Source organism: Augochlora pura, chromosome 3 (genome assembly GCF_028453695.1).
Source record: "Augochlora pura isolate Apur16 chromosome 3, APUR_v2.2.1, whole genome shotgun sequence".
Taxonomy (NCBI): Eukaryota; Metazoa; Arthropoda; class Insecta; order Hymenoptera; family Halictidae; genus Augochlora; species Augochlora pura.
In genome coordinates, this window is record NC_135774.1 from 13,981,247 (window position 1) to 14,008,468 (window position 27,222).

The 27,222-nt window shown below is 45.4% G+C and overlaps 1 protein-coding gene across 2 annotated transcripts in view; it reads right to left on the bottom strand.

The window, feature by feature from the left end:
* Positions 1 to 27,222, bottom strand: part of LOC144467865 (zwei Ig domain protein zig-8) — a 234,523-nt gene that overhangs the window by 113,620 nt on the left and 93,681 nt on the right. For both annotated transcript variants that reach the window (XM_078176847.1, XM_078176846.1), the window contains exon 3: positions 15,694 to 15,848. In XM_078176847.1, coding sequence (XP_078032973.1) covers positions 15,694 to 15,848 — 155 coding nt within the window. The remainder of the gene's footprint in view (positions 1 to 15,693; positions 15,849 to 27,222) is intronic.

Consider the following 27,222-nt stretch of genomic DNA (forward strand, 5'->3'; position numbering starts at 1 on the left):
TGAAGGCGAAGATGGCCGGGGCACAGGAAAAAGGGAAAAATAGAAGGTCCGGAGAGGGGGGGGGTGGACAGGACGGCAAAAAGAATAAATTACGTCGGCATCAAACTTTCATAATTTACCCGGTCGATTCGAGAAGGTTATGGCCCCATTACGGGGGGAAATTACGGGGCCAGAACTCCGCTGCCAAGCCACTTCCGAATTTTTGCTAATAGCCTCTCGCCTCCGACAATGTCTCGTCGAGTCTTCCTTTTGCGCGGTGAGGCCTCATTTTTAATAATGCCACCCTTTAAATTATGCCTGCGCGCCGGCTGATAAAACCTGGAAGGCATTTTCGCCATCGGCCGCCATCGACGCCCTCGCATTCTTCACCGACCATCGTTTCTCTCTCGTCGCGAGCTTTTTCCATCAACGCGGCATCGACTCAGATAGCTTCCTCTTTGACCGTGGTGACAACGGTTTTGGAAAAATAGTTAACCCCTTGCCAATATTCGATTATAATATGCGAAATCAGATATCTTCCTTGAACAAAGTGTACTAGGATAATAATCTGTACACTGAGGATTTTGTGCATTTATGGCAAAAATATTTTTTCAAATGTTATTAAAATATTTTTTCAAATATTATTAAAATATTTTTTTAAATATTTTTTCAAATATTATTAAAATATTTTTTAAATATTATTTCAATAATGAAATAATATAAACTGTCAACTATAATGATAATTAACAGATTGAATATACTTTTGTTAATTTGATCAATATAAAGTGGCGAAATAAATTATTCGAACATGTTTCTCACCGGAATAATTATCCCAAAGTTGTGTCAAATGATTTTATTTTATTTAATATCTTAAACGGACGTATTCACAAGACAAGCTCTATAAAATTGAACATCTACTCAAGGTATCGTCAAAGCGATTTAAACTATAATTAAAGGCTGATTAAAGCTTGCTATCTTGCCTAAAAATTTAAAAAACGCCGCGATCGTACCAGGAAGCAATCACAGGTGTAAATCGATCCGTCTGCAACTCGCGTGGTCGTGGATAATGTTCCCCCACCCTCAATTAATGAGGAGAACGCCGGTGTTCGGACAGAGTATTTTACGCGGGGATAAAGGGGGTGTATTCTATTGTTCGGGCCCGATAAAAATAAAATAGGAAACCGGCCGACTGGGAACGCTAGACGGGCGGGCAATAAAAGCACGAAAGGAAATAATTTCGTTGGGGGCAGTTCCCACGACTGAGAATGGCTCCCTTCGCCTTTAAACGACAGCCCTTAAAAAGGTTTGATAGCTCGAGAAGTCTCGGTTCCAGATTGCTCGAGTTAACGAAGCGCATTGTCGTTAGCCGGAGAGAGCGCTGAAAGAAGTTTCGCATTTAAAGTCAATCTTCCGGCTATTTGTTACAACGGCGGAAATACGCTCGCCTTTTTCAAGCAACCCCCACCCCTTCCCCCTCCTCCCTCTCCCCACCGCCGTTGCCGGTCGGTTTTAATGAACTTTCCAGCCGGCCGGCGGACAGGTGCGACGATTTTCTTCCGCGCGGCCCGGGAAACGCGGATTTTCCAGAAGCACCTGTTGTGCCGGGCAATATTTTAACGGACAACTTTGATGCTGCTTTACATCGTGTTTGCCGAGCACACTTAATTCCACGTGCCGGCTCGACGGTCCTCGACGGACCACTCCATTCGAATAATATTCCCGTGAACGGCTGCTACGTAACTGATATCAAACCGTTCGGCAGGACGAGCCCGCCGCTTCTCAAACAGACGCGAACGTCGAATGTTCCGAAACGTTGCACGATTTTATTCGTGTTCAGACGATGCCGAGATGACGTCCTCGCGTCGTCGTTTGGGATCGGTATTAATTAAACGAGAGCTGGATTTTCGGGAGGTCTAAATTCTGATCAAGAAAATGCCAAGCTTAAGTTATTAAACTGTTGGTCAGTTCTTTAAAAAAAGAAGCGATAGTAACTCCTAAAATATCTAACGAATCATCTATATTCAATTATTACTTTCAAAGGAATTTATTCTATTATGTTTGAGTTCAATAACTTCGACGATCTGATCGGTTTAATACAAACCCAGGAATAACACAAAAGCTATCGGATCGTCGTAGTCCTGAAATAGACCGTTCCTAGATCGTTTACTATGAACGGGCCCGGAAACAACCTGATAGATCGTGATGCCTGCATCAAATTGAACTTGGGATACGTTTCATGCTGCACCCTCAATCAGGTCAACATCAATTCCAGTCAAGTTCCATCGGACTAATTTTGCATCAACCCAGAATACCTCCGCGATGAATACATTAAGCGCCGTTCCTGTTTTGCCTTCCTTCTCGCTTAGTCCGCGTAATAACATTCTGCGGTGACGTAATAAAATATTCACTTAATTACCGCTGGATTATTTAAAGCTTATTTGTACAGAATAATATGATTCTCCGAATTACATATTTATCCTTGACTGACCGAATAAAAAATCCAGTGTAAATTACAGATGACTGACACAGCGATTGACGCGTTGCACTATTACGTCTTCCATAGCTACGTTGATTACGACTATTTCGTCCTTATTATTTCATTGGCGCCATGATATAATTCTAATGTCCTCGTTTATTTTTATTCTCTTCGATGACAGACGATTAAAATTTTATTTCGATTTGATAGAAATAACTGGCAGCGATATTTATCGAATCGAGCACGGAACATTCGTCGCAAGTCTGGCTCGTCATTATAGCGCAAGCGGTTAAATCACGAGAGCCTGAACAGCAACCGGTGGCAAGAGGGTGTGCAACTGCACCTAATCCAGAATATCGTGCTTTCTTCGCGCGAATCAGGAGCGCGGTTATCTCCGCGGCAATTCGTTACACGTCGGATTTCGATGAAGCCACCCAGCGAACTTATCTCCAGGTTCCCAACATCGGGCCGGGCACGGGATGCGTACCCGACGTGTCCCAGCCCGTGTTCGTGGGGATCGTTCGTTCGTCTCGCGTTCCCCGGGCTTGCAACCGCAGCAGCCACGTCGATTTCAGAGGGTCCGTGGAGCGGGCAGAAACGGCAATAAAGCCAATTCGGTCGGCGACGAACGTGGAATTCAGCTGATCGCCCCGTGGCCCGGCGCGTCACTCCGGCAATTTCTGTTGTGTGTCGCTCCTGCAGACTCATGAGGATTATTTCTCCCCCACCTCCACCCCCCTCAGTCACACCGTTCCTTGGTACAAAATACCCGCCGCCCGTAAACAGCGCTAATCAGAGGCGCCGTTTCGACCGCGCCGGAAACGCTGGATCATCGCCCCCCCCGCCCCCCGCGCGCCGTCGTTTCGTTCTTCTCTGCACGGTCGTCGGCGAAATTGCCGCAGGAAACATCGCAATTAATTCGACGGATCTGATTAGCCGATATCCACTCGGTTCAGTGCCCGTGAAAGTAGGTAGAAGTTGCAGGATTTATGTAATGCCCATTGACAACAGCGTCGCCGTTTGCTAGAGCATTTATCGACGTCAATGGGAGGGGGGGGGGGGGGGCGGCGGTATCTGATATCGATATTCGATGTTAATAGCTCCGCAATAATTCTGGCGAAGAGACGACGCTGCCGCACCGATGGAACCGCTCGACCGTCCTACGATTCCTATGATTTCATCCGATGATTAATTTGCCGCTCTCCCCACCCTCCAATCATCTGCGAAATGCTCGACGAGCGTCGGCGTTCTTCAACATTGTCAGCCTTGGAACAAGTAAGTGTTCGTATTCGCGATACACTTCCCTCTGGTAGAGACGGTTCTCTACGTGCGTGGAAGGAACAAATCAGCTGCAGAGGTGGGGTTGAATTACCGTGAATAAGTTTGACACTGATTGCGCTGCAGTAATGGCGTGTATGCAATAACTGTGCGTGTGAAGTTTTGGTAACTGTAGCATGTCGAAAGTGTTCGAAGAATGTAGATGGTGTGTACGACGATTAATGCATCAATTGTTGCATTATCTATGTTTAATCGACGGCATTATTCATGAGATTAAAAATTTATTTTATTTCCTAGCTTCATTGACTTTCTATTGACTATCTATTTACTTTTTATTGACCTTTTATTGACTCTTTATTGAGCTTCTATTGACTTTCTATTGCCTTTTTATTGACTTATTTTATCGACAAAGCGTCACTGTATCAGAGATCTCGTGGCTGCTTCAGAGATTTTAATATCAGTAACATGATCAAAAAAAAATCCTAGGCCGTTAGAACCGTTCCCTCGGTCATTTCCCATAGAATCGAACCGCCTCGCGTCCCCCCCCCCCCCCCCCCTGCCCGGGGCGTAAATACAGATAAAGCTAATTGAGAGCAATCGTTCCAGGAACAGGCACGATGCTTCTTTAATCCCGCGGATAGAGGATAAAAGCCTGACTCTCGACTGCGCCTCGTCATCATCCCCTGTCGTTTCTCTGTTATTGTTTGCCGGGGCAGCTCCTTTGTCCAGCGAGTATTAGACACACACACACACACACACGCGTACACACACGCGAGGCAGAGCGAGGCAGGAATAGCAGTTCGCGATTCGTTGGCCCGCGAGTCCGCAAATATAAGGTATTGGAAATCAGCCGTGGCTCGAGTGGGTGTGGCTCGGCTCGGTAATGGACACAGACAGAGGCTCTCTCGGTCGCCTGTGCAAACCCCGGGACAGAGGTTCGTAATCGAAAGACGGCCACGGCCAGAAATCCTCGAGGACGCTCTCGTTCACAAACACTCGTACCCCGGGACGGAGGATTAGGAACGGAAGCGTCCTACCCCGGCGTGTCTGCGGCTCCGGCCGGGGCTCGCTGACGATTGCATTTCTCGGTTTTTCCTCCAGAAATTGTTTCAATTCGACTCCGCCGACCGGCGACGCGTCGATTACGAGATTAAATCGGACTTAGTCTGCCTGCCAGCCACCCGCCGCCTACCAGCGGCCCCCGACTTCATCCTATTCTACGAGCATCTTATTTGCCGGCAGGAGAAAAACAATTTTCTAAATTCGCCGCGATTAATCCTGCTCGGCTCGGCCCTATGGCCATCGACTATCGCTGCGACTAGGCTGAGATCTCGGCGATCTCGTGATAAGGTTGGGGAGGATCTAGATTTCTCTTCGAACATGTTCTCTGAAATTCTGATGGTATTCGGTTGGCGGATTCGTTATTTAAGGAATTATTTTAGAAAATTTTGATTTTATTCTGTAATGTAAGTTGAAGGGATTTTTCTAGGGCACTTAGAGAGTAGGTGGTGTCTTTGGACTTTGTCTGTCATTGGAGAGATGTTATTATAATTGCAGATATTATTTGTAAGTTTTAATCATTATTTTGGAAGAGTTGATAATTTTTAATACGAAGCTCTGTACCTTGCGGCAGTTTATAGAAGAGCCCAGAGACTGTTAATTTCATTGCTTCAAGAGAAGATGGTAACAAAGTTCATTAAGATCCAGTCTTTATGGAACGTAGCTTTGAATTTTCTCTGGAGATATGAACCAGTATAAAAGTCTGCTATTTAAACAATTATATTAAATTAATTAAGAATTATATTAAACAGAATTAATGAATTCAGAAGAATACAGTTTCTAATATATCCTAACAAATTTAAAGAAATCCCAGTTTCCTGCACCACGACTTCGAATGACCATAACTCCTGCCTCAAAAGATGATTTCCGAAAATCTAGAATTAATAACTACCAGACCCCGAACTGAACATTCCAGCAGCTCGCGGAAGACTCCAAGGGCGACTAAAATGCCATTCCAGGCGAGTCTAAAACACTTTAAGAAGCTCTTCAGTGAACCAGCGAGAAATAAAATTCTCGTTGACCCAAATTTCCGTGAATTTACCTATAAAAATGCTCGATCTGCATAAACATCCGCGGTCTACTCCCGGCCATTGTTTTCGTTCCCGGCGGCACTCGATAGAATTAATTAATTATAATAAAACTTCTTACACCGTGGATAATTCCGACTAGGAAAGTAGTGTGTGCACGGGGGGCCGATCGTTAATGCCAAATTAATGATTCGAGGGAGGCGTAACGGGTAATTAGGGGAACGGAACGAGCCCGGTAGCCTTTTTGCCAGGTTCCAGCAGAGACTGTGACAAAGCAGCCTGTCAGGAGATAGCATCGGCAAGCGCCGGGAGCACTCTTTCCTCGCCTCGTCCGTTCGCTCTCCTCGGTGACTTGCATTTTCTTTGTTCATTAGCGGTAACTTCCAGCACACAGGTTGCAGGTGGTCCGCGGTGAAACTAAATAAAAAGGAGTAGACCCTTGCCGGTAGAATTGCGGCAGCTCGGCATGTTCGTGGCTTACCCTTGTTCCAGGCGTGTAGCTTCCTATTACCCTCCACCCTTTAATTAGACACCGCGCGGTCCCGGGCCGGGCGAAAATAAACGGCGTATCGAGGAGAGCCGGGGCCGCGGCGGGCGAATCGCTGAAATCGCGCGTGCTCCGATCGCGAGCAACCGATTAATTGGAAGACCGTGGAAAATCAGCGACAGCTCGGCGAATCTTGAGCTTATTGGCGGGCAGATTCGCAGGGTGGTTCGAGACAAAGGGAGCCGGCTGGTTGCTCGCTGCTTCCCCCCGCTGCTTTGTGCGACATTCGCCGCGCGATGAATTGTTCGCGAACTTTAATGAACGTAACCATCGCGCTAATAAGATATCTGTTGCAAACGCTTCGGCAACGAAACACATAGGACCGACGCTGCTCGAAACTCGCTCTCTCACTCACTCTCCCTCTCCCTCTCTCTTCTTCCTCATCCAAAGGCAATTGGAAGCTCTGCAATTGGCCCAACTATATTTGCCGTTTCGGTATAATTAGTTACCAGCAATTACACATGCCTCGAAACTTCCCCCGATCGGGCAAATATTTAAACACTCGGAGACACCCTATCCTCGCCGTCTAGCATCCCCGCTTGGATCGCGAAACCTTTCGGACGAGCACGCGAACCCGTTCGTCGGCACTTTTTACGTCCAGACGACGAGTGACGATCATCGACAACGTGCAGCGAGCGAAGCGCGAAGAAACGGGACGAGCGCACTCCGGTCCGGAACAGCTGACACAAAACAACAACCGGTCGTTGCGCTTCAACCCAATTAGCCGAGCCCTCGTCTACGCCAATTTACCATTTCCGGGGACGCTGGCTGCCGGTGTGCCCTGCCCGTCCTTCATTAAACTGCGATTCACCTGACTAAATATGCATCCTGTCTAATTCGTTCGACCTCCTTACTCCTGTCCCGTAGCTTCCTCTCATTATCGCGACGGGGCTCCCGCATTCTTCCCTCGGTTTCTTCGATCATCTTCGCGCTCGACGACGACGACGGCAGACGTCCATCTATCCTTTCACGAGCTCCATTGCATGCAGAAGCTTCTTCGAAATTGTAGTGGCTCGTTTTTGGAACAGGTGATTTTGCTTCCTGCAGCATCGTTCGTTCTTTGCATAAATTCTGACGACTATGCGTGACAAATTTTTTAGGAGAATCGTTCCGAGATAATTCTGTACGAGAAAGCATTCCCTTTACTGCGAGCGTAAAAAGTTTGACGCACGATTTTTCCTCGTCGTTTCGTCGCACGGTGAATGCGGATGCAATGCAGTTTGGCTTCAAACCACGTCGAAATCATTACCAATTCCGTTACTGGAGGGTCCGCCGGACTCAGGACTCTGGCGATCCTAATTCCAAGTCCGCCCGCGCCCCTAAAACTAATTTGTCCGTGACCACGGCGAATCCATCCCCGATTTCACCGATTATACTATTCGCAGTTCCTCTTAACCATTGATCGGATGATCATATGTATTTTTCTCTCTCCTTTTCGTGTTCTTAAATTTCTATACAGCATATTATTATTATTACTAAGAATGTTAAAAAGAGCTTTATCCAGTAGATAAATTGAATTATTAGCATTATTATTGCACTATTTCCAGCAGCCGATCGTGGCCGCCGCTGCAAAGGCCGACCCGGAACATTTTTTCGCGGCTCGCATACCAGTTCCATTAAAATCGCGCGGGAGCAGGCTGACAGGGCTTGTCAGAGACACGTGCGCGTGTATCGCACACGACCGCGAACACGTGTACCTGTTCTATCCGGCAGCCAGCCGTCGCGTCGCGCAGGTAACGCCAGGCTTGTCGGACGTGTGTACACGCCCGGCGCGCGAACGCCCGTGTGCCTGTGCGCGCTCGTCTTCCTGTGTACGTATCAACCGGGCGCGCCCAATAAATCCACGGTTTAATTAAACTAAGTTTAAACGGATCCCTCCCACACACCCCGCCCCTCCCGCCCCGCCCGCGAACCGGTTATATGTATTACGTTCCTGTTCCGCCGCTAAATCAATTATCGGAGTTACCGGGCGGACGCGCGGAACGCCGCCCGCGCCGCTCGGCAACCGCCTCGAATATTGCAGCCGAGGACGCGAGGTTTTTATTCGCGGCCGAACCCGGGATACGCGAATTTTTTTAATTTGCCGAATCGACGGCCGATCGGCACGCACCGGCGAACTTTGTCGCGGATCGCGGCCGCGTTGCGCGGCAATCCTCTCGACGGGATCCGTTGTCATCGACGGTAATCCAGGAGCTTCCCGGTGTTACAGCGCTCGCTAAGATAACTGGGCGAGCGGACGATGATGGCGCGCGGACGGATAGAAATGATGGACGGGTTGGAGAACAATTGTGCGGTTATAATTAGTTGTCGTGAATTTTTACCGATTCGTAAGATCGTGTCGGATGTCTTCTTTGTTTTTATCCGCAGTCGTGAACAAATGTATATGCGCGTTTTTTTAAAAATAATTTGTTTCAAGTTGGACGATAATATATTAATTTTGTTGATATGTTAGAAAATTTATGTTACGAGACAATTCGTAAAAAAATGATTGCAAGAATAGCATTTGAGTAGAATGACAAAAAGTTCCTGTGTCAATTGGTTCCTGATTTCATTGTATACTATAAGTTTATCAATATTTATTATTTTAAAATGATCGCATATATGAGCACGATTCTCTAAATTTGTTTGAATAACTAACTTCAACTATTTTATATTCTAATTTGCTATAATATCTGAAAATCCACTGACTTCGAAGAAAATTAAAAAACGTGATTATTTCTTCACCCCAACCAACTGCAATCATTTTAACCAATTTCGTATATATTATCTATCAAATTAAATCTTTCATCATCCAAAAATTTTTCAAATCGTTCAATCCTATGTTAAAAAAATTTTTATTCGTCCACGTTTGTATTTACGAGTTAAAATATCAAAGAACTCAGCTATTGAAGGTTCGGATGGGACTTCACTGTGTTAAGCGATCCTGAACAGCGTTTGCGAATTTCTCGCATGACTTCATGATCTCAACCCGATCGCTCTTTCATCGTCAGTAAGGAATAACGAGATTTTTTTAAAGAATAGTTCATTGCAACAGTTGATCTCAGCCGGCTGAACACGGTGGAAATATTACAACCCCGTCGCACAAGTGGAAATGAAACTGTTGTTTCTCCCTGATCAATATTCGATTCCGTATTAAACGTCGACCAGCGGGGGAGATTGACTTCTTTCCCTGCCGGCGAGTTATTAACGTCAAGGTAGATGAGTCGCGGAAAGGAATTGCAGGAGGGTTAACGGCGGAGAGAGAGAGAGAGAGAGAGAGAGAGAGAGAGAGAACGTGCAGCTGTAAAGCGGGGCGATTCGTCACGCAAAAACAAATCGCGTATGCACAACGAGAAAATGCGCCGCGCCAGTTGCATTACAGCCCCCCCGGTGCTAAATGTATCGTGACTGCATACCCCTTTCTTTCTTTATTTTTCTTCCCGTTTGTAATGATGTGGCAATATATTTTAACTGAAAAATACGCCGGCGTCCATTAGCCAGGCCGGTAATGCTACGGAATATTGGAAAATCATTACGAATATAAATGAAATAATATAGATTCCCGATTCCGGGCGAGATTAATTGATCCGGCGAGGAGAATAATGAATCACCGCGACTTGGCCCGGGCCGACAGAGATCATTTCCCCCCTAATGTATTCGGTGTTACAGCTCGAGGAGAGTCGGACGTCGTCGACGCCGTCTACGACGGATCCGCGAACGAATAATCCGGTGCTTCGTTTTGTGGTGGGAAACAAGATTCCCCGAACTCGGTATGAAGAATTCAGCTGCCCCGAGGATCCCACCGACTCGGACGGGCTTAATCAACGAGTAATAAGATCAAAGGATTAATTAGGCATCCCGCGAAATAATCGAACGGCTATGGTCGCGACGTGTGCGCGCCGAATTCGGTTGCCACGATGTCCGTGGGTACACGTTTAAGCCTAAGCCGCTGCAACTATTTCCGGGCGGTACACGCGATGGGAAGGGCTCGATTAAACAGATCGCTTCCGGTACAATCGGGATCTCTGTGTTGCGCGCGTTGCCCGGCTGAACGGGATACGAGCCTGCGTCTATTTTTCTTCGGCTGCCGAGCCGACGGTGTACAGTGATCTACTGCCGCGCAACAGTTTCCAGCGGAATTTTAAGAAGCTCATACATCAGCGCATCAAACCTCCTGCATTATTCAGGCTAATGCATTCCCCTAATAACGGACGAATGGATTCTTACTCGCTATTCGCGGCGCGGCGTTACAGACACTTTGCCACCCTTCTGCGCGCACGGAACAGCGCCAGACTGGGACGACAAGACGAAACGAAACGACGTGGAAACAGACCCTTGAAATCTTATTCTCGTTTATGATCCTATTGTCAGTTTATGTTGAACGTATTGATTTCGCAAATATTCAGATTAAGAATTGCATTAATTCATCTTAATCTTCTTAGTGCGTGGAACGATAAGAAAAGATAAAAAAGTTTTGCGTTTTGACAATTTTTGTCTGAGCCTCTAATTCAAGAAGCGAGTTTGAGACTCGCAGGATATTCTTTCTTAATAGAGGTTGTGTAAAGAAATTGTTTGATTCTAAACTAGAATTGTGCATGTATCAGCCGAAATTCTCTATACATTTAATCCATAACTATCACTCGCGGATAAATACGAATGTATATTGAACAATTGACCTGATTTGCTAGCAACTAGGTTCTGGAGCGTATTTGATCGTAACTAACACTGTATCGATTCGTCGGGGATTAATATTTACATTCATATAATTTACTTATCACTGGTTATATATATGTATATGCGTCGATGTACATACATGTATCAATACTCCGTTTTTTATCGGCAACAGACTGCGCCGAGCGTTGTCCGAATTACGCAGCCATCAGGGACGCTAATAAACGCGGAACTCGCCCGAGCGCAAACGCACGGTTATCTAATTCGTCGAATCAGAGGAGATCTATCGCGGAAATTTCGAGCGAACGTGCCGGCGATGCGCGAATCATACCGTGGCGCGAGCGTTTCAATCGGGGCATCGGCAAATGAAGCCCGGGCGTTCCTAAGAACTCTCGGACCCTGTGCGCTTTGATCGGCGAAGGCGGGTCTCGAAAACGAAGGGTCGAAAGAGTCAAAGGGCAAAGAGGCTCCGAGGCATCGAAGCGTTAAATTACACGCTGCCGGTCGAACCGGCAGGGACACTCTCGCTAATTAAATGTTACAGCGCGCGCGCGCGGCCGATCGCGGCGGATATCCGCGGGAGACTCTTCGCGCTGAATCGTGCAGTACGTCAAAGCGTGGGGGAGGGCAGTTAATGTCAACCGGCTTCTCGCTAACGGCCGCCCGATGGACAAACAATTCTAAAACGCTGAAAATCGAACCAATCCATTTCCGGCTTGCCCGCCGGCCGGCCGACATTTATCCTTTGATCTTTGTCAGCTGTCCGCCGGTCCGCCGATGCACTCGCGTTTCCGTGAGTATACATATTCGCCGGCACGTTTGCACGGTGTCCTTTCCTTCCTTCATCCCTCCGCAACGGGATCCGTGAGAGCGTGTCGGTTGCCGAAGGGAACCACCCTCTGTAACCACTTCGCCGAGTATGCTTGATCGGTTCATTTGCCAGCACCGAACGGAGCAGCCACCCCTGACGTGTACCTCCGGGTTCGGCTAGGTAACCTGCCTCCTTCCAAGCGCATAGTCCTATCGGATCTTTCAAATTGCATCTACGGTGTGTGTCTATCGGTGTGACGACTAAATACAGGCTGTTGTGTAACTGGCGGTGAAACCGGACAGGCGCTTTCTAAAATTACATCGGGAACAGCCGATTTCGAGGCAAAATAAAGACGATCTTCCACTTTTGGAATAGAAGGGGAGACGTATGAATTTTTCTAGTAACAATAGGAGAAGCGATTTTTGCATACAACTATGTTAAACGAACTTCATTTTGGACAAGAATATTTGATCGATTTATTTGCCAGCAGCGAGGAAAACGTCAGCTTTTAGAAACAGATACTACTTGCATATATATAACTGTCCTAAAACTTTTAGAAATGGGATGCATATTGAACAAGTAACTCATAAATGAATCTTCACAGTCCGAATAATCATAAACTAAAAAATCCTGTAAATCCAATATCGATAGCATTTCTTTCGCGATATACTACTTAGAACCACCACGCTTCTAGATCCAGCGACGATAGCAAACGCGATTTTTGTGAGCAACCACATCGAAGCCCCTTCGACGTAGTATGCCCGATCGGTTCATTTGCCGGCAGCGAAGGGAGCAGTCACCCCGACAACCCCTGCCAATCCTCGGACCAGCCGCGGTGCCTAGCTTCTTCCGCCGTTCCGGGCCGCTATCTGGCAATTAAAGGCAGCCCTCGCGCGACGGTGACCGTCGACGGACACACACCGACGACGGCGGAACAGACGAGCCGGCGCACACCAGCAGCGCCTTGTGCCGGTCACACTTGCCGCGCACACAGCGAATCCCGGCGAACTCGAGGGTGAAACCGGGGGGATTCGAGGAGAGATTTAAGGACTGTCTTTCTTGCCGGCTGGCCGATAGGCGCTCACCGACGCGTTAAAGTAGACTCAACGTGGACACGTGATACCGCCGGGGATGGTATTTCGTGGTTGTCTGTCGATTTACCGCTCCCAGGACCGGCAAGACAACTCGATTCCTGAGCCCGCCCCCCTCCCCTCCCACCTCCCCACCCGATATCGATCCGAGCGGCGGCCGCTTCGCTCTCGGCTAACTTTCATTGTTAGAGTTCCGAACGGGAGTTTCTTCGAGGGCAGTGTCCGGGAGCATCTTTTTGCTCGACCGAGTACGGGAGCTTCGCCGACGGACTCTGTATTTTCGCGGATGCAATTAACACTGGGAACCATCGAACTGCTCGAAATCGTTGATTTATTACTTCATAGTTGCCGATATTGCGCTGGACGTTCCACCATGCGGAAGTCTCTTTGTTCGTAAACGTAACACAATGGCACGATGCTTAAACCAATTTCTTGATTGTTATGAAACATTATATATGTATTAACGTGTTTAGGAATCGATAATTCTAGTGTTAATGTACGGTAGAATCTCCAATCATCCGGCCCTGTAATTCTCTATTCCAATCCAACTGCGTTTCAGATACGATCGGCTCAATCTATGGCAACTAATATGCATAACGATTTACTCCACGAAACAATGGAGGCGCAATCTCCCATTGTAACTAAGTGATCGCTCCTATATCGGAACATTAATAGTTACGCTACTGTGACTAGCTTAGGATATCTGCTTTCTTTGGTGTAGAACATTTGCAAACCCTCTCGATCACTTTCAGACTCGCCTTGGCAATTTAACACTTTGACTGCCATGTTGACAATATATGGACGACGAAATTCTATTTAACATAGTTTAGATATATTATATTTTTATATAATTTAGATTGTGGTTTATAAAATAGATAAAAATATCCACATTAATTCCTACCTCTTCCATTTTTATAATATGAAATAAATTTTCCCGAATTCCTGTGATTCTTATAAACATTCCTGCGACAGTCAACGCGCTAACTAAATTCGCAGTCAATTTTCAGCACCGAAGACCAATGATTATTAATGCGAATACGGTGTGAAAGATCCGCCGTTCGTCCAACTAGCATTGTTGGAGCGAAGAAATTATTCATCGGCGCTGAAACATTCGTTTGAAATTCGCCCCGATTCTAATGAAGACATTCGTTCTGATTAAAGCACGCAAAACAGCCGCGAAAATAACTTCGCCAATTTCGCAGCCGGGCGGTTTAACGAATGGCTCGTAGATTTTCGTCGGATCGATTCCCGTCGCGATGAACGAGAGGCGTCGGGCGCTAAAAGCAGAAGACAGCTGGGATCAAACCGTCATCGTTCGAAAAATTCAGGCTGGCGCGGCCGGACCGGTTATTTTCATCGAGACAGTGAAATTTATTGAAACGCGAGCAATCCCTCGATCATCCAGCGACTCGCGTCATCAATTTATCGGACGAGCCGAGGACTGTAAGCTGGCCCGATGGAGTGCCGGGCCCGCTCTCTCCCTCGAGCGCCGATGAATGAAAAATTAATTACTCTCACTCGATACTCTGTCCACCTGTCCTCTTCATATCCGGTAATTCGCGTTCCATTAATATTTCACGGGTATCCGCCGGGAGATCCGCGAGAAACGCGGACCGGGCCGGGCCGGGCCCGGGACCGTTTCGCGACAATATGCGAGCACGTAGCGATAAGTAAACATTACCCGCCCCGCCTGCCGCCCCCGAAAACTAGCCATTATGCATATTGATACGGTTTATGCGTATGCTAATACCCCGGGCGCATATAACTATACGATTACTTCGCCGGCCGTGTGCCGCTTTTAACGCGCCGCCGCCGTTCCGTGCGCCGCGGATAGCATTCGTAAAGCGGAATCATTTATTCGAGCTCGTTAATGTCGCCGCAGTTGCCGGACAAATACTTTTCGCCGAACAGAATTACCCCGGGATAATCCGCGATACACAATTCCCGAAGAATGATAATAAGCTGCGCGGCCCGGGTCGATCGTCCGGGATTATTCATAACGCGCGGCCGCGGTTTAGTATGATTTCGCGGCTGTTTGCCTTCCGTTCGACGAGAGCGCTGTTTAATATTAGAATCGGCGGGAAATTATTCAAGGTTGGCCGTGCGATTACAACGATACCCGAAAGAACACGGATACGCAACAAAGCGGTCAGAAATTTAACAAGGTGAATTTTAACGAGGACGAGAAATCGATTTCTGATGCGGTCTGTGGATATTCGTGTTTTCTCACGTGATATAAAATTTGAGAAATGAATGTATCCATCAAATTTGTCGTTAAAATTGTTTAGAGTAGATTTCTAGTAACTTTATAATTTGTTTCACTTGCCTATTTAATATATTACACAATTGTCATCCTTTAATGACTTCGATGTATATAATACGCTGCGTTATGACAAAGTATACCGCATAATATGCTATCGAACGATCATTCACTGGCAACAACCAAAACTAATAATTAAACGCGGCGATCTTATCGTCCGTTTATTCTCGTGTTTGCACAAAGAATTATTAACGTTATGTTTCTCCCGGCCCCTCCATTCACCGTCCCAAAATCACCCATTCTGCTTTGCCAGGCTCGTTCTAATTAATAGCCAACCATTCTCTGTCGGATTAATGGGTCGTTCGCGGAAACAGGGACGACGACAACCGCTTCGACAATGCCCTGTTGTTTTCTGATACAATCGCCGAAGTATCCGATCGATATATTTTTCGAAACGGTCCCAGAATCTTTCCGAAAATTAATGAATATTTTCAGCAATTATAATAAAACTCACCACTCTGTCTCCGAGATGCTTCACGTAACAATTCAATTCCGCTGTCTGGCCGACGATGGCGGTGACATTCCGCTCGGCGATGTCGTCGAAAATTGGCTTGCTCACAGGACTGGTCGGCTTGCTTCCGGCGACCACGCTGGACAGGCTGGATCCACCTGGAAAGACGGAGAAATCAGACAGCTGTTTCACGTCACGACTTATTATTTGTTTATTTTTTTAGGGAGGGGAAAATATAAATGAGTTAGGAGCCAATATGAAAGAGGGAGACACTAATATCATATAGTTTATTCACTTGGCTTTAAAAATAGTTTTGCAATGTTTTAAAAATATTTTTTTTAATATTAAAAACATATTTGAAGTAAAATAGGTATATTCAAGGTAACTTTATATTTATATCATTACGGCGAACCAATTTTACTTTTCAAATATATTAAATTGACTATGAGTATCTACCCTTATGAACAAGTCACAAGATTAACATTCTACATAAATAAATTTTTCTTGGTCAACTATCAAACGGTATAGGAGTCATTAAAAAACCTCGAAGAAAAGTTTTGGACATCTTAATCGACTCGATCCTTTTCTTTGAAATTCTACAACTAATACATTTACAGTACTCACTGAACTCGCGACATCTCCACGGCGAGTAAACTCGGCATTCAGGGCTAAGGGGTTAAAAATACTACGGTACAAGCTCGAATTCCAGCAGACGGTGCCAGAAACAAGAACACCGTTGCCAAATTCGAAAATACCTCCGCGGGAGAAAGGGTGAACGAGCGAGAGGGTAAGTTTATTGTCAGCGTAGGAATTCGTTCCTTTAACAAAAACAAGGAATCTGAAGAACAGGGCGGGGGTCCGCGTGCTCAAAGTCACAGCGAGCGGTATGAATATGGAAAACCCTTTCCGCGCGCGCTCGGTATCAAACACGGTCGGGCGGTGTGTCAGCGCGCGCGTGCGGGGGAGGGGGGGACGTGCGCGTCTGCACGAGCCAGTAATATCAAAAGTTCCCGGCTCGAGTGGACTGGGAAGTTCCCGTAGACACAGGTAATTCTAATAAGTACTTGATTAAGGGAGAACTTCCCCCGCGCGCAATAGTAATGCGTTGCCGCTATTATGCATGGTTGTCGCGGCACAATCATGGCTAACGTTCGTGGAATACCGTGTTAGTCGCGCCCGGGGAACCAGCCGCCCCCCACCCCCCTCCTTCTTTGATCCCCCGTTAATGCAAATAGTTGGCGAACTAATAATTCGGGGAACGTGCCGCACCTACGAGCCCCGTTGTTTGCGCCCCCTTGAACCCCATTGACCCTCCCCGAAAGGGAGTCACGGGGGAGAGGGCTCCGCGCCGTACCGGAAAATTCTCTTACCATTGATACTAACCCCCGGTGCGGAAACTCTGCCACTTAGTGGAACCCTTAGCCGGCCACGTGCCATCTGCGCGAATGTTTCTGGTAATTTCGGAAACGCTTCGTAACTAATTCTGGCAGCTTACGTGCTATGTACATTTATCGAAACCGTCCCTTTTAGACGCGTTAAACTTTTACCCTACAGTAATTATGCCGCGGTTCTACGCGTATAATAAAAACAGTCTGGCTTGATTTTATTCGCGTATAATAAAAATAGTCTGGCTTGATTTTATTCGCGTATAATAAAAATACCCTGACTTGATTCTATTCCTTTACTATAATCTCTTCAACTGTTTCGAAATATCCTTGTTCTCCTTTTAGTCAAATGGATCTTAAATTCACTGTCTAAGAACGACATAAGAGAATCGTTAGCGATTTATTATTCACTTGTTCGAGATTGAAATAGAGTTTAACTTTCCTTTGGTCAATATTTGGCTGCTATAATGGACCATTCTATATTTTGTCGGGTATATAGTACTCGGTATAGACTTCTATAGCTTGTTTAATTACCACCTTATCGAAGTCTTCATTAAATTCTGAATATAAGTGTCTACCTCTTTCTAAAATTTTATATTTATTATTTTATCCGTCAGTATGATATACTTAACCACTTCGTTGCGTCGATGTATTTTTAAGATCAATTTTATATATTTTGTATCGATCATGCACAAGTTGCTCTAGAATTATTCTAAAATGTGTGAAATTCACGATTATATTACACAATTGTTTTAAAGTACAACGTAGAAAGAGTATTTTCATTGTAAAATGTAAAATCGCCATTTCCTTATGACGTGTAATAACAAAAATGTTACAAACGTTCTATTATACCGTGACGCCGCAATGTATATAAATTGATTCCCGCCTACAGGAATTCAATATCGACGAAATATTGCTAATCACCGTAGCCGCGGAGGAACTACGAATGGTTAGTTCGCTGTTCCACGTATCCCGCGTATTGAAAAATAACATTCCTTCATAGTTTTCTAATTGCACGGTAACTGAATCAACCCCGGTGTTGTTCTACGCATCCCCTCGTACGGAAAATGATTTTTACACACGGTTCCCTGGTTGTACAAAAACTCGATCAACCCTTTGTTATTCCATTTGTCTTCTGGCATGGAAAATAATTCTCGTTCGTAGTTTTCTGAATGTACAGAGGCTGAATCAACTCCGCGCGGATGTTATACGCCCTTTTCACTCTGGAAAATAATTACACGGATTACGGAATGGTAGGACGAGGTAACGATTACCGTGTTGGGGTGTATGGAGAATGCGCGAAATTGTTATAAATAATCGTGTGCGAGATATCAAAGAGAACAGACGTCAGAGATTCAGAAAATGTGTATGCGTGAATTGGTGCAACTATTGCTATTTATTATATTATTTCGTGGGTCGTTCCCGTTCTTTATTTTACGTTAATATATATTTGTGAACTATTATTAAATTTTCTATCTTTTTTTAACATTTACGAACTGCGTCATGATTTTATAATCTATAGAATAAATCCTCGAGTGTCAGTGACATGTGACTCTAATTTGTCAACTCAAATTTCACGGATGATTACATCGATAGAAATTTAACTTTAAAGTAATATAATTGACAAGAGTTTCACTATCACCGAGATGGGAGATTCGAGTAGCAAGGGACCAAAAAAACCAGCACGAGAATCTCATAAAGGAGGGCCGGAGGTAGACGGAACGAGCACGTCGAACTCGGACGATGCTGTAAAAGGATGGTCGCCGGTTAAAGAGTATTCTTCCGGAACGGCCCCGCGGATTCCTATGAATCACTCGATCTGCCATTAACCAGGATTTCGTGGATCGCTGAGACTGGCGAGTCGCCATTAACATGATCCCGCGAGAGTGGGTGGGAAATGGCGGAAAAACGGGACCGAGGCAAGGCCGATTGCCGAACGGAAAGCTAGGGAGGAGGGGGGAGCTGGCAGGAGGGAGGGGAAACGGTGAAACAGAGCGGGGCGTTCGATAAAATTTCCCATTGTGCGCCGGGGAAAATGGGATTTCGGCGGTCCAGGAATTGAAATTGTTACGAGGTACACGCGAAATTGTCGGGAATCGTTGGACGATAGTCACCGGGTATCGATACGCGCTTCGAAGGAGCTCGTCAAAGGGATTGCCAGCCGATAACGAAGCTGCAGGGGGGCGTCGAATTCATTCACAGGCGAGCGATCCGTCGCTCGATTCACGGTCAGAGTCCGTTTGCCGGTTTCTCAGATGGAACGATTTAATGGGGGCTGTCGAGGAACTCGCGACTCTCCGAGCGTTCCGTGGTAAAACAATAGGAAATACAGTGGCGGGCAAATGAAGCCGGAAGGAGAGGTATTGATAGAATGCACTGAGGTTGTGAATCTTCTTTGATACCATGTATCTTGTGAGAAATTATCGTATATATTTTGGAAAATTGAAGAAGAAATAGTAAAATATGAATAAAGGAGTTCATGTGCAGCTGGTGCTTCTTCTGTACTTTGCAGGGGTAGTAAATATTGCTCCAGAACAAAAAATCAATTCCCTTTTTGATCTACGTTAAAATAGCTAGAAGAATGCATAGGGGGTTGTTGAAGTATTGATTTGTATAGAAATAGTGAGCAGTTGAAGGCAAAAGTGCAACTTTATTAAAAAGAAAACTCGTAAGATAATTTCACAACAGTATTCAATATTTTTACTTTGTAGAAATTTTTACTATAATATCGGATATATTCTTACTTTGAAATTACTATTACGAAATTATAAAGAATCATTGAAATTATCTATTTCGAGAAACTATCGCGTAAGCTGGAATTATTGAAGCTTAAATTACAATAAAAATAACGAAATATCCATATAAATATAATTTTGTAATTTCCTACAACGAAACACGTTAGTTACTTGTAAAAGCCGATGAATATAACGTCGAGAAATTGAAACCTGTCTCTATATTTTCGAAACAAAGTTCACTAAACAAATAATTAACCATAATACAGTATGTTTCTACCTAAGCTCCATACCCGTTTTAATTTAATAAAACGACCGCCATTGTAATAGACGACGATCAATCGAAGGTACAAGAACGAAAATTGCGATCGCTGAAGACAGAGACCGTCCCGACGGATTGTCGATACACCGTGGCGTGACGGATAAGGTTCAGACGTGTCTGGACAATTTTCCCGAGACAGGAATTTTATGGGTGTCCCGGTCCGACGGTCTGAGCACGTATTCCGTATAAACAGGTTCGGTTTTTCCGACTCGTCTGCGCGAATCGCGAACTTCCGGATAGAGAACCGCGGGAGAGGGCGTCGCAGTGGGTGGGGGGAGCCGCTCGGAAGCGATACGAAAAAATATTCTTTACGCGCTCCTCACGGTACATTTATTCAAATTTATTCAAATTCGAATTTACGGTCGCGGTATCTGCCGCGCGGCGCATGTACCGATGCAAAGTCGATTTAAATACGACTTCGAAATCCCGGAGCGTTTCCTGCGGCCCTTCGGCGCTTCCTCGCGATAAACACTTGTTCATGCGCCCGCTATTACCAGGACCGTGTATCAAATTTTTCAACGGGGTGACCGCCGGTCGATAATTTCCGCTTCTGCGAGTACACAGTGCCGTCAAACAGATTACAGAATTTTTCAATAAATATTGAATTTCAATCTCGCGCCGCTGTTCGCTGACGATTACATTTATCTTCGTTTCTGATGTCGGTGCGCTTGTCCGCGGTTCGTGTGCCGATTTTTAATTAATTTTAATTCATCGATCGTCTTTTAGAAGAAAATATGTAACACGTAGTTTGGTTAGCACGGCGATTTCTTATCACTACATTTTTCTTATCACTGTCAATTTTATCGTATGGTACATTTAAATTCAGAAAATTATTAAATCATTTTCTATAGAAGCGTCGATATAATTTTAACAACGTTAATACATATTTTTTCTTCTTTAAAAAGTAAAAGCTCGTTGGGATAATTGTATCCAAGCATCTAGGCGATATTTTAATTAAATAAATAGATCTCAGAAAAATAGTTTTGACTACGTGTTTAAAAATCCAACATGGACCTAATAAATATACCTCGAAGTAAATACAAATTCGTGAATTCTTCGATCACGCCTCGTAACTCGCGTTGCACACAGAACGGTACCAGAGAAAATTTAGCGGTAGATCGTTTACATACCGAATTTCCCTATCGTTCAACAAACCGGAATTCCCCGAATAGCGGCGCCGTTTGAAATTCGCGGGGGGGATTAAAACATCCGGCGGAAGCATCGCGTTCAATTAGAATTACGCGCGGCGATCTACACCGGGGCTCGTTCTACGCGTCGATGAATATTTTAAACGACTAATTAGAGTCCGTCTTTTTTTTTTATCGCCGACACAAAATCGATTCGATACACGATAGTCGCCGTCGAAACTTGGTCAGCGACGGGCGATTAGAAAAATCGACGGTTCCAACGCCGCGCGCCGGTGCGATCGGCCGGTGAATTAATAAAAGCTGGCCAATATTTAATTACCATCGGCTCCATTTCCTTTAATCATTGATTGAAATACAATCAATTAGCCGGGGGAGCCGTCGGTCCGCTATCAGAGAGAAATTTCGCCGGTCGCGAATTACTCGAATAATTTTAATCGTTCGGCTCGTTCGGTATCGCGTTCGATTATATCCGAGGCCGTTTCGGTAATGGGTTTCGATGAAAATCGCGAAAGAATCTGCGCGGAGGCAGAAAACGGGAGGCAGAGAGAAAGATAGAGAGAGAGAGACGGAGAGAAATGAAAATGGAAATAATTAATTTCGACGACCGAGGTCTTTCGCCGTTCGCGAAACGGAAACCGTCGAGATTCGACGTCGCGCGTCGGGTCGAAAAGAATCCCAGGGGTCGTCCATCGCATAAATAGCGCAGGTTCTTTCGCGGAAGGTGGATCGCGATCTACGAACGCCATGGAGCGAAACTGCGAGGAAAGCCAGAGAGCGGACCCCCATCGCCGGCGGTCGAACTGAATTCAACGCCGAAATCGACGATACGATCCACTTGGAAAGAATCGACGTCGTAGTTTCGAGCCAACTACCGCGGCACTCCCCTCTCGAATGGGAACTACAGGAACTGCTTGGAAAACTCCGCCGTGAAACAAGAACAGGATAACAATGGGGACATTCCGTAAGCGTGCCGGTTCGTTCGATCGTGCCTCCAACCAGACGCCGCCTCCGAGGCGACATTAAAATGAGCAAAAGTGTTTCTTTATTAGAACTGCGAGTACACGCGGCGACTGTTGGACCGCGTTCCGGCAACTTGCTGCCAGTGTCGATAGTTTGATAGCGGATTGTTTCGAATAAATAATTTATCTTGAATAAATGTTAGAATGCATTCCGTTTAGATAGAAGAATTGATTGTGTTTATTGTTCTATTATTTAATAGAATAATTTTATTCTGTTCTGTTATATTTATTCGAATAACTTTATTCTATTCTATTTTATTTAGTAGAATAATCCTATTTTATTCTATTCTATTTCTTCGAATAAATTTTTCTATTTTATTCTATTTATTCGCAGAATTCTATATTCGAATAATTTTAAATTGAAAAATTAATTAGTCGTCATACTTATTATTCTATTATATATTAGAATAATTCTATTCTATTTCTTCGAATAATTACATATTAAATATAATTCTATATATAATATAACAATATATTCGAATGATTTATTATTCGACAAATTCTTTAATCCAACAGTCACTTACTCGAACAGTTGAAGAAATTAACACAGAACAAATAAGTCCGTAAACCGTAAAAAAACACTTCATACTCCATCATTTCTAATGAAATTAATTATTTTTCCTAGGAATTCCTGCACGAATAAAAATCCTCATCCGTACAAAACGTTATTTGGATAAATTTTTATCTAGGTGGAATAAAATTGTATTCGTTTAATTCTTTATCCTTTATCCGGCGTCCGAATAAAATGTCGCTCATCCCCGCTTTGACTGCAACTATCCTGGAAACGTTATTAACAATGAGTTTATTAAATCTGACGCGTTTCAACTTTGATATTTCATCCAGCCGTTTTTATTATAAACGCATAAAACCCGCGGTCTGTTTATGACGTAACCTACGCGGTGAAAGCGACACGGCTGTACACGTTCTCCGTTTTAAAATTTTGTTGAAACCTTATTTCGCGGAAACTAATTTCACGAAATTCCTAATTCAAAAAATCATTGTCATACAAACGGCGAAATACGTAAGTACAAGTCTTGACGTTCTCGCGAAGTAACGCACGCCAGTCACTTTTTCGCAGATCTAGGTCACGTCTTCGTTTTCATTACTACGTTGTAAAATCCGCGAGTTCACGACTCAACGGGTTGAAATGACGATTCTACGGTGTTCATGTTAAAATTTCTGAAATTATAAAATCTTTTCTTAATTTAAAAAGAAGTCTAATAAAGGCAGAGAAATATCAAAACAGATGTAATCACGGCAATCTAACTTTCAGCGACACGCGTCCGTGTGCGATACTTTCTAGTACGAGTTTCATACAAAAGCCATAAGCAGCATGAGATAACGATCGAAGACACTATCACGAAGTTTTCGTTCCATAGCTAATCCCGCGGTACGAATCCCCGAAGTCGACATTTAATATTTCGCTGCTCTTTACCGCCCTCGTCTATTTCCACGTCGGCCCTTATCGCGATCCACGGCAGAGCCTAACAGTCGAATAATCTTCGAGCAGCGGAAACAGCTCGAATTGCGGGCGTTAATGCTTATCGGGGTCTCCTCTCGTTTTCGTTCTTTTCCCCGTTCGATCCTGGCCCGGGAATTTTTATTCTTCCACGAATCCGCGGGACGAGCGGGGGCGAGTACGTATAACATGGCCTCGCTCTACGTGGCAATTTCTATTACTAGGCGGAGGAGCAGTCCGAGGGTTCAAGGGTTCAATTACGATCCCTTATCTGGCCGATGCATTCCGTTGAAATTATATCCAGCGTGTAAATCAGAGGAAGGCTGCCGCCTCGCGTGTCAGCGCGGAATACGCTCGCCGGCGTCACGCCGTTATTTCAACCCCTGTTTTTCCCCCCCCCCCCCCCGCCCTCCACATCGTCCCCCACCTCTTATCCACTCGATCACGGCCGCTCTTTCTTACCCTCTCTAGCGACACGGCACCACGCGGCTTTCCGCTGTTCCTTTGATTATTCCGAGACCTCTTTTTATTCGTCGGCCGCTCCCGCCGCGAAATTCACGGACCGCGGCAAACGATAGGGCGAACCACCTCTCCTCTCTCTCTTCCTCTATCACTCTATCTTTCTCTCTCTATCTCTATCTTTCTCTTTCACTCTCTATCTCTATCTCTTTCTATTTCTCTATCTTTCTCTCTCTAGCGAAAGGTATCGCTGGCCGTGCTTTCGGCCAACTTGGAATCTAAGGGGCAGATCAAATAACTGAACGTACGTGCCGCGACTCGAAGGTACGAAATTTGGAGAATCACCAAGAGCGGAAGGGATTGCGGCTGCCCGGGGCCCGGTGGGACGTTTGTTTAAAATAGTTCTCGTTAGAGCTGCTGGCTGGCACTGTTTGCGCCGCTTTATAAAATGTGTAGGTTCGCAGAGGATCGCCGCCGCCTGTCTAAATGGGCCTGCCGAAGCCCGCGGGATCCACGGCAGTCTCCAAGGATTTATTAACGCAGACAGCACCGTCGCTGCACAGGCTCCTCGGCAGATGGATAAATTAGTCGACGCGTTTCCCCGGCACAACTTAAGTCGGGACACCTAATTATCTTCTCCGATTGCGATACGACAACCTCTTTCGCAATCTGATCTCATTTAACTCTTCTGCTCGGAGAGAATTTTCTGGAGTACGAAGATATTCGCGAAGAAGCCTTGAGGAAAATATAATATTTGATAAAATCTTTATCGTATTTAGTTATTCGACAAATCGTTTTATTTTACTAAAATATATCCTTTGTTAAGGTGTTTAACAAGCACTCTTAATTCACTATCCTACCAATGATAAATATTTGAATTCTTATTTTATTGTCGGTAAGCTTGTGGAGTGTGAAATCTATACTTTTATTTTTTCAATAGCGTGTACATATATTGTCAATGAAATTTTAGATTAAAAACATTACTTTTGCAGAAGTTATAACGTTCCTTTATCTTACTACATTATCTAAAATACTGCAGCATCGATGCATTCACTTCCCGTAAAATCTTCTCTACCACAACTCGTCATCGCATCGAACGGATGTCCGCTTTTTATCGCGACGTTCGCGAGGTAATTTCAGCCGAAGCTCGTCGAAAGATCTTTCAGAGCAGCTTACTCTTGCCGAAGGTCCTCCAGAATCCCCAGGTAGGAACTCGCAGCGTTTCTCGAATCGGCGAAGTAGCCCGGCGCTTTAAATCCACGACGGAGCCGGGATACGACTCGGTGCGAAAGAACGACCATACAATTCGGCATAACAGAAAGCCATTAGCAGAAGCGTTGCCGGCGGGCTGAAGACGAGCAGTCCGGCACAAAGCAGCGGCGCAATCGAAGCCATTATCAGGCGCAAACAAACAGTCGGCCACGTCTAAACAACCGCGAGGATCTGGGAGGAGTTGCCGAAACTCTGATCAAAATCAGAACGAGCGGGGCTTCTTGAGCGGCCGCTCTACCCCCCCGCGTCGCGTCTCCGGCGTTCCGCGCCGATTGTCCGGGCGGAGTATTGCGTTTCGAGTTTCGGGACGAGTTTCGAGACGGGTTCGAGACCCCGGCACGAGTATCCTTTGAACGGCCGTGGCGAACTGCTAAATAACTCAGCAGTTTCGCGGATAGAGAGAGAGAGGGAGAAAGAGAGAGAGAGGAGGCCAGATTGCGGACCGTGGAAAGTTGCGGCGCGAGGAGGGATCGCGATAACCGAGGAGAGCGCGGCGGCGGCTCGTTACCGGTCCCGAAGCCCCACCGGCGACCGGGATATGGGCATATTCTATTAGCGGGATGGTTCGCGCGGTTCCATCGTGCCCGTAAATAGAGTCGGTAAACAGATTCGCGCGGCAACACCGACGGGAGTAGAGGCCGTCGGACCGTTCCGCGTTCGGCAATTTCATCAACGCCGTCCCCGTTACGAGGGAGCGACGAAGAAGACCGTGGAAAGGCGAGACCGCGCTCCGTGGGGCCCCTACGGCGGAACGCGCGTGAAAAATATTCCTCGGGAATATGGAATAACCCCGGTGGTGCATCGTGCAACCCGCGGCCGGCCATAAATCATCGGGCTCGCGGCGCAACGCCGGCGCGAAAGTGTTCGATGAAAATTGTTAACGCGAACCCTGATGGAATTATTTGCATACATATTAAAAAGCCGCGAAGAGTGTCGCCGGCGCCATCAAGAAACGAAATGGAAGGTGCGAGCCGTTTAACGGCGGAATGGAGAGGCGCCGCGGTCGAAGTGCAATCGGTGGTGCATCGGGGTGCATCGCTGGTGCATCGGGGCGCAGATGGTGCGTTCGAGCGATGTTCGATTTCGAGGATGATTCTCTTCGAGAAAATTAATTCTTAGCGGTTTTATCGGATCTCTGGATTCTTTTACGCTCTCGAGGAGTTGGATAGAGAGATTTGTTATGGAATTATCGATTTTTTTCTGGGGATATGAATATGCGATGCTGTTTTTATGGAAACGAGGAGAAGCCTGTTTTCATCAGCGGTGAAAACTCCGTTCTGGGTGCGATAAAATGCTAACCGAAAATCGTGTGTCAAAATTGATTAACTTGTTGGAAAGAAGAGGTTTTCAGCTGTAAGATAAAATTAGTTCGACTGTTCTACGATTTTTTTTTACAAAGTTACAGTAGATTAAGTATCGTCGATTTTTATAGCAGATTTTAGAAGTCCCTTCATTTTGGCTGAGTGCCATTTTAAAAGCCACTAATTAATCGCGTTACTTCCACAAAAGATTATCTTATGTTACAAAGGTAGAGGCTTCGCCCTGTAAAATGAGCCTAAATAGAGTACTGTATCGTTTTCTTTCTCGGAGTTACAACACCTTCAACATTGCCAGCTTTTAAACCGGAATTTAGCTATCCCTTAATTTTGACTCTATAAAATGAACCTAATTCGATCAACCTAAGACTTCTTTTCGCGAAGTTACAAAATTTTTAATATTGCTATCATTTCACCCTG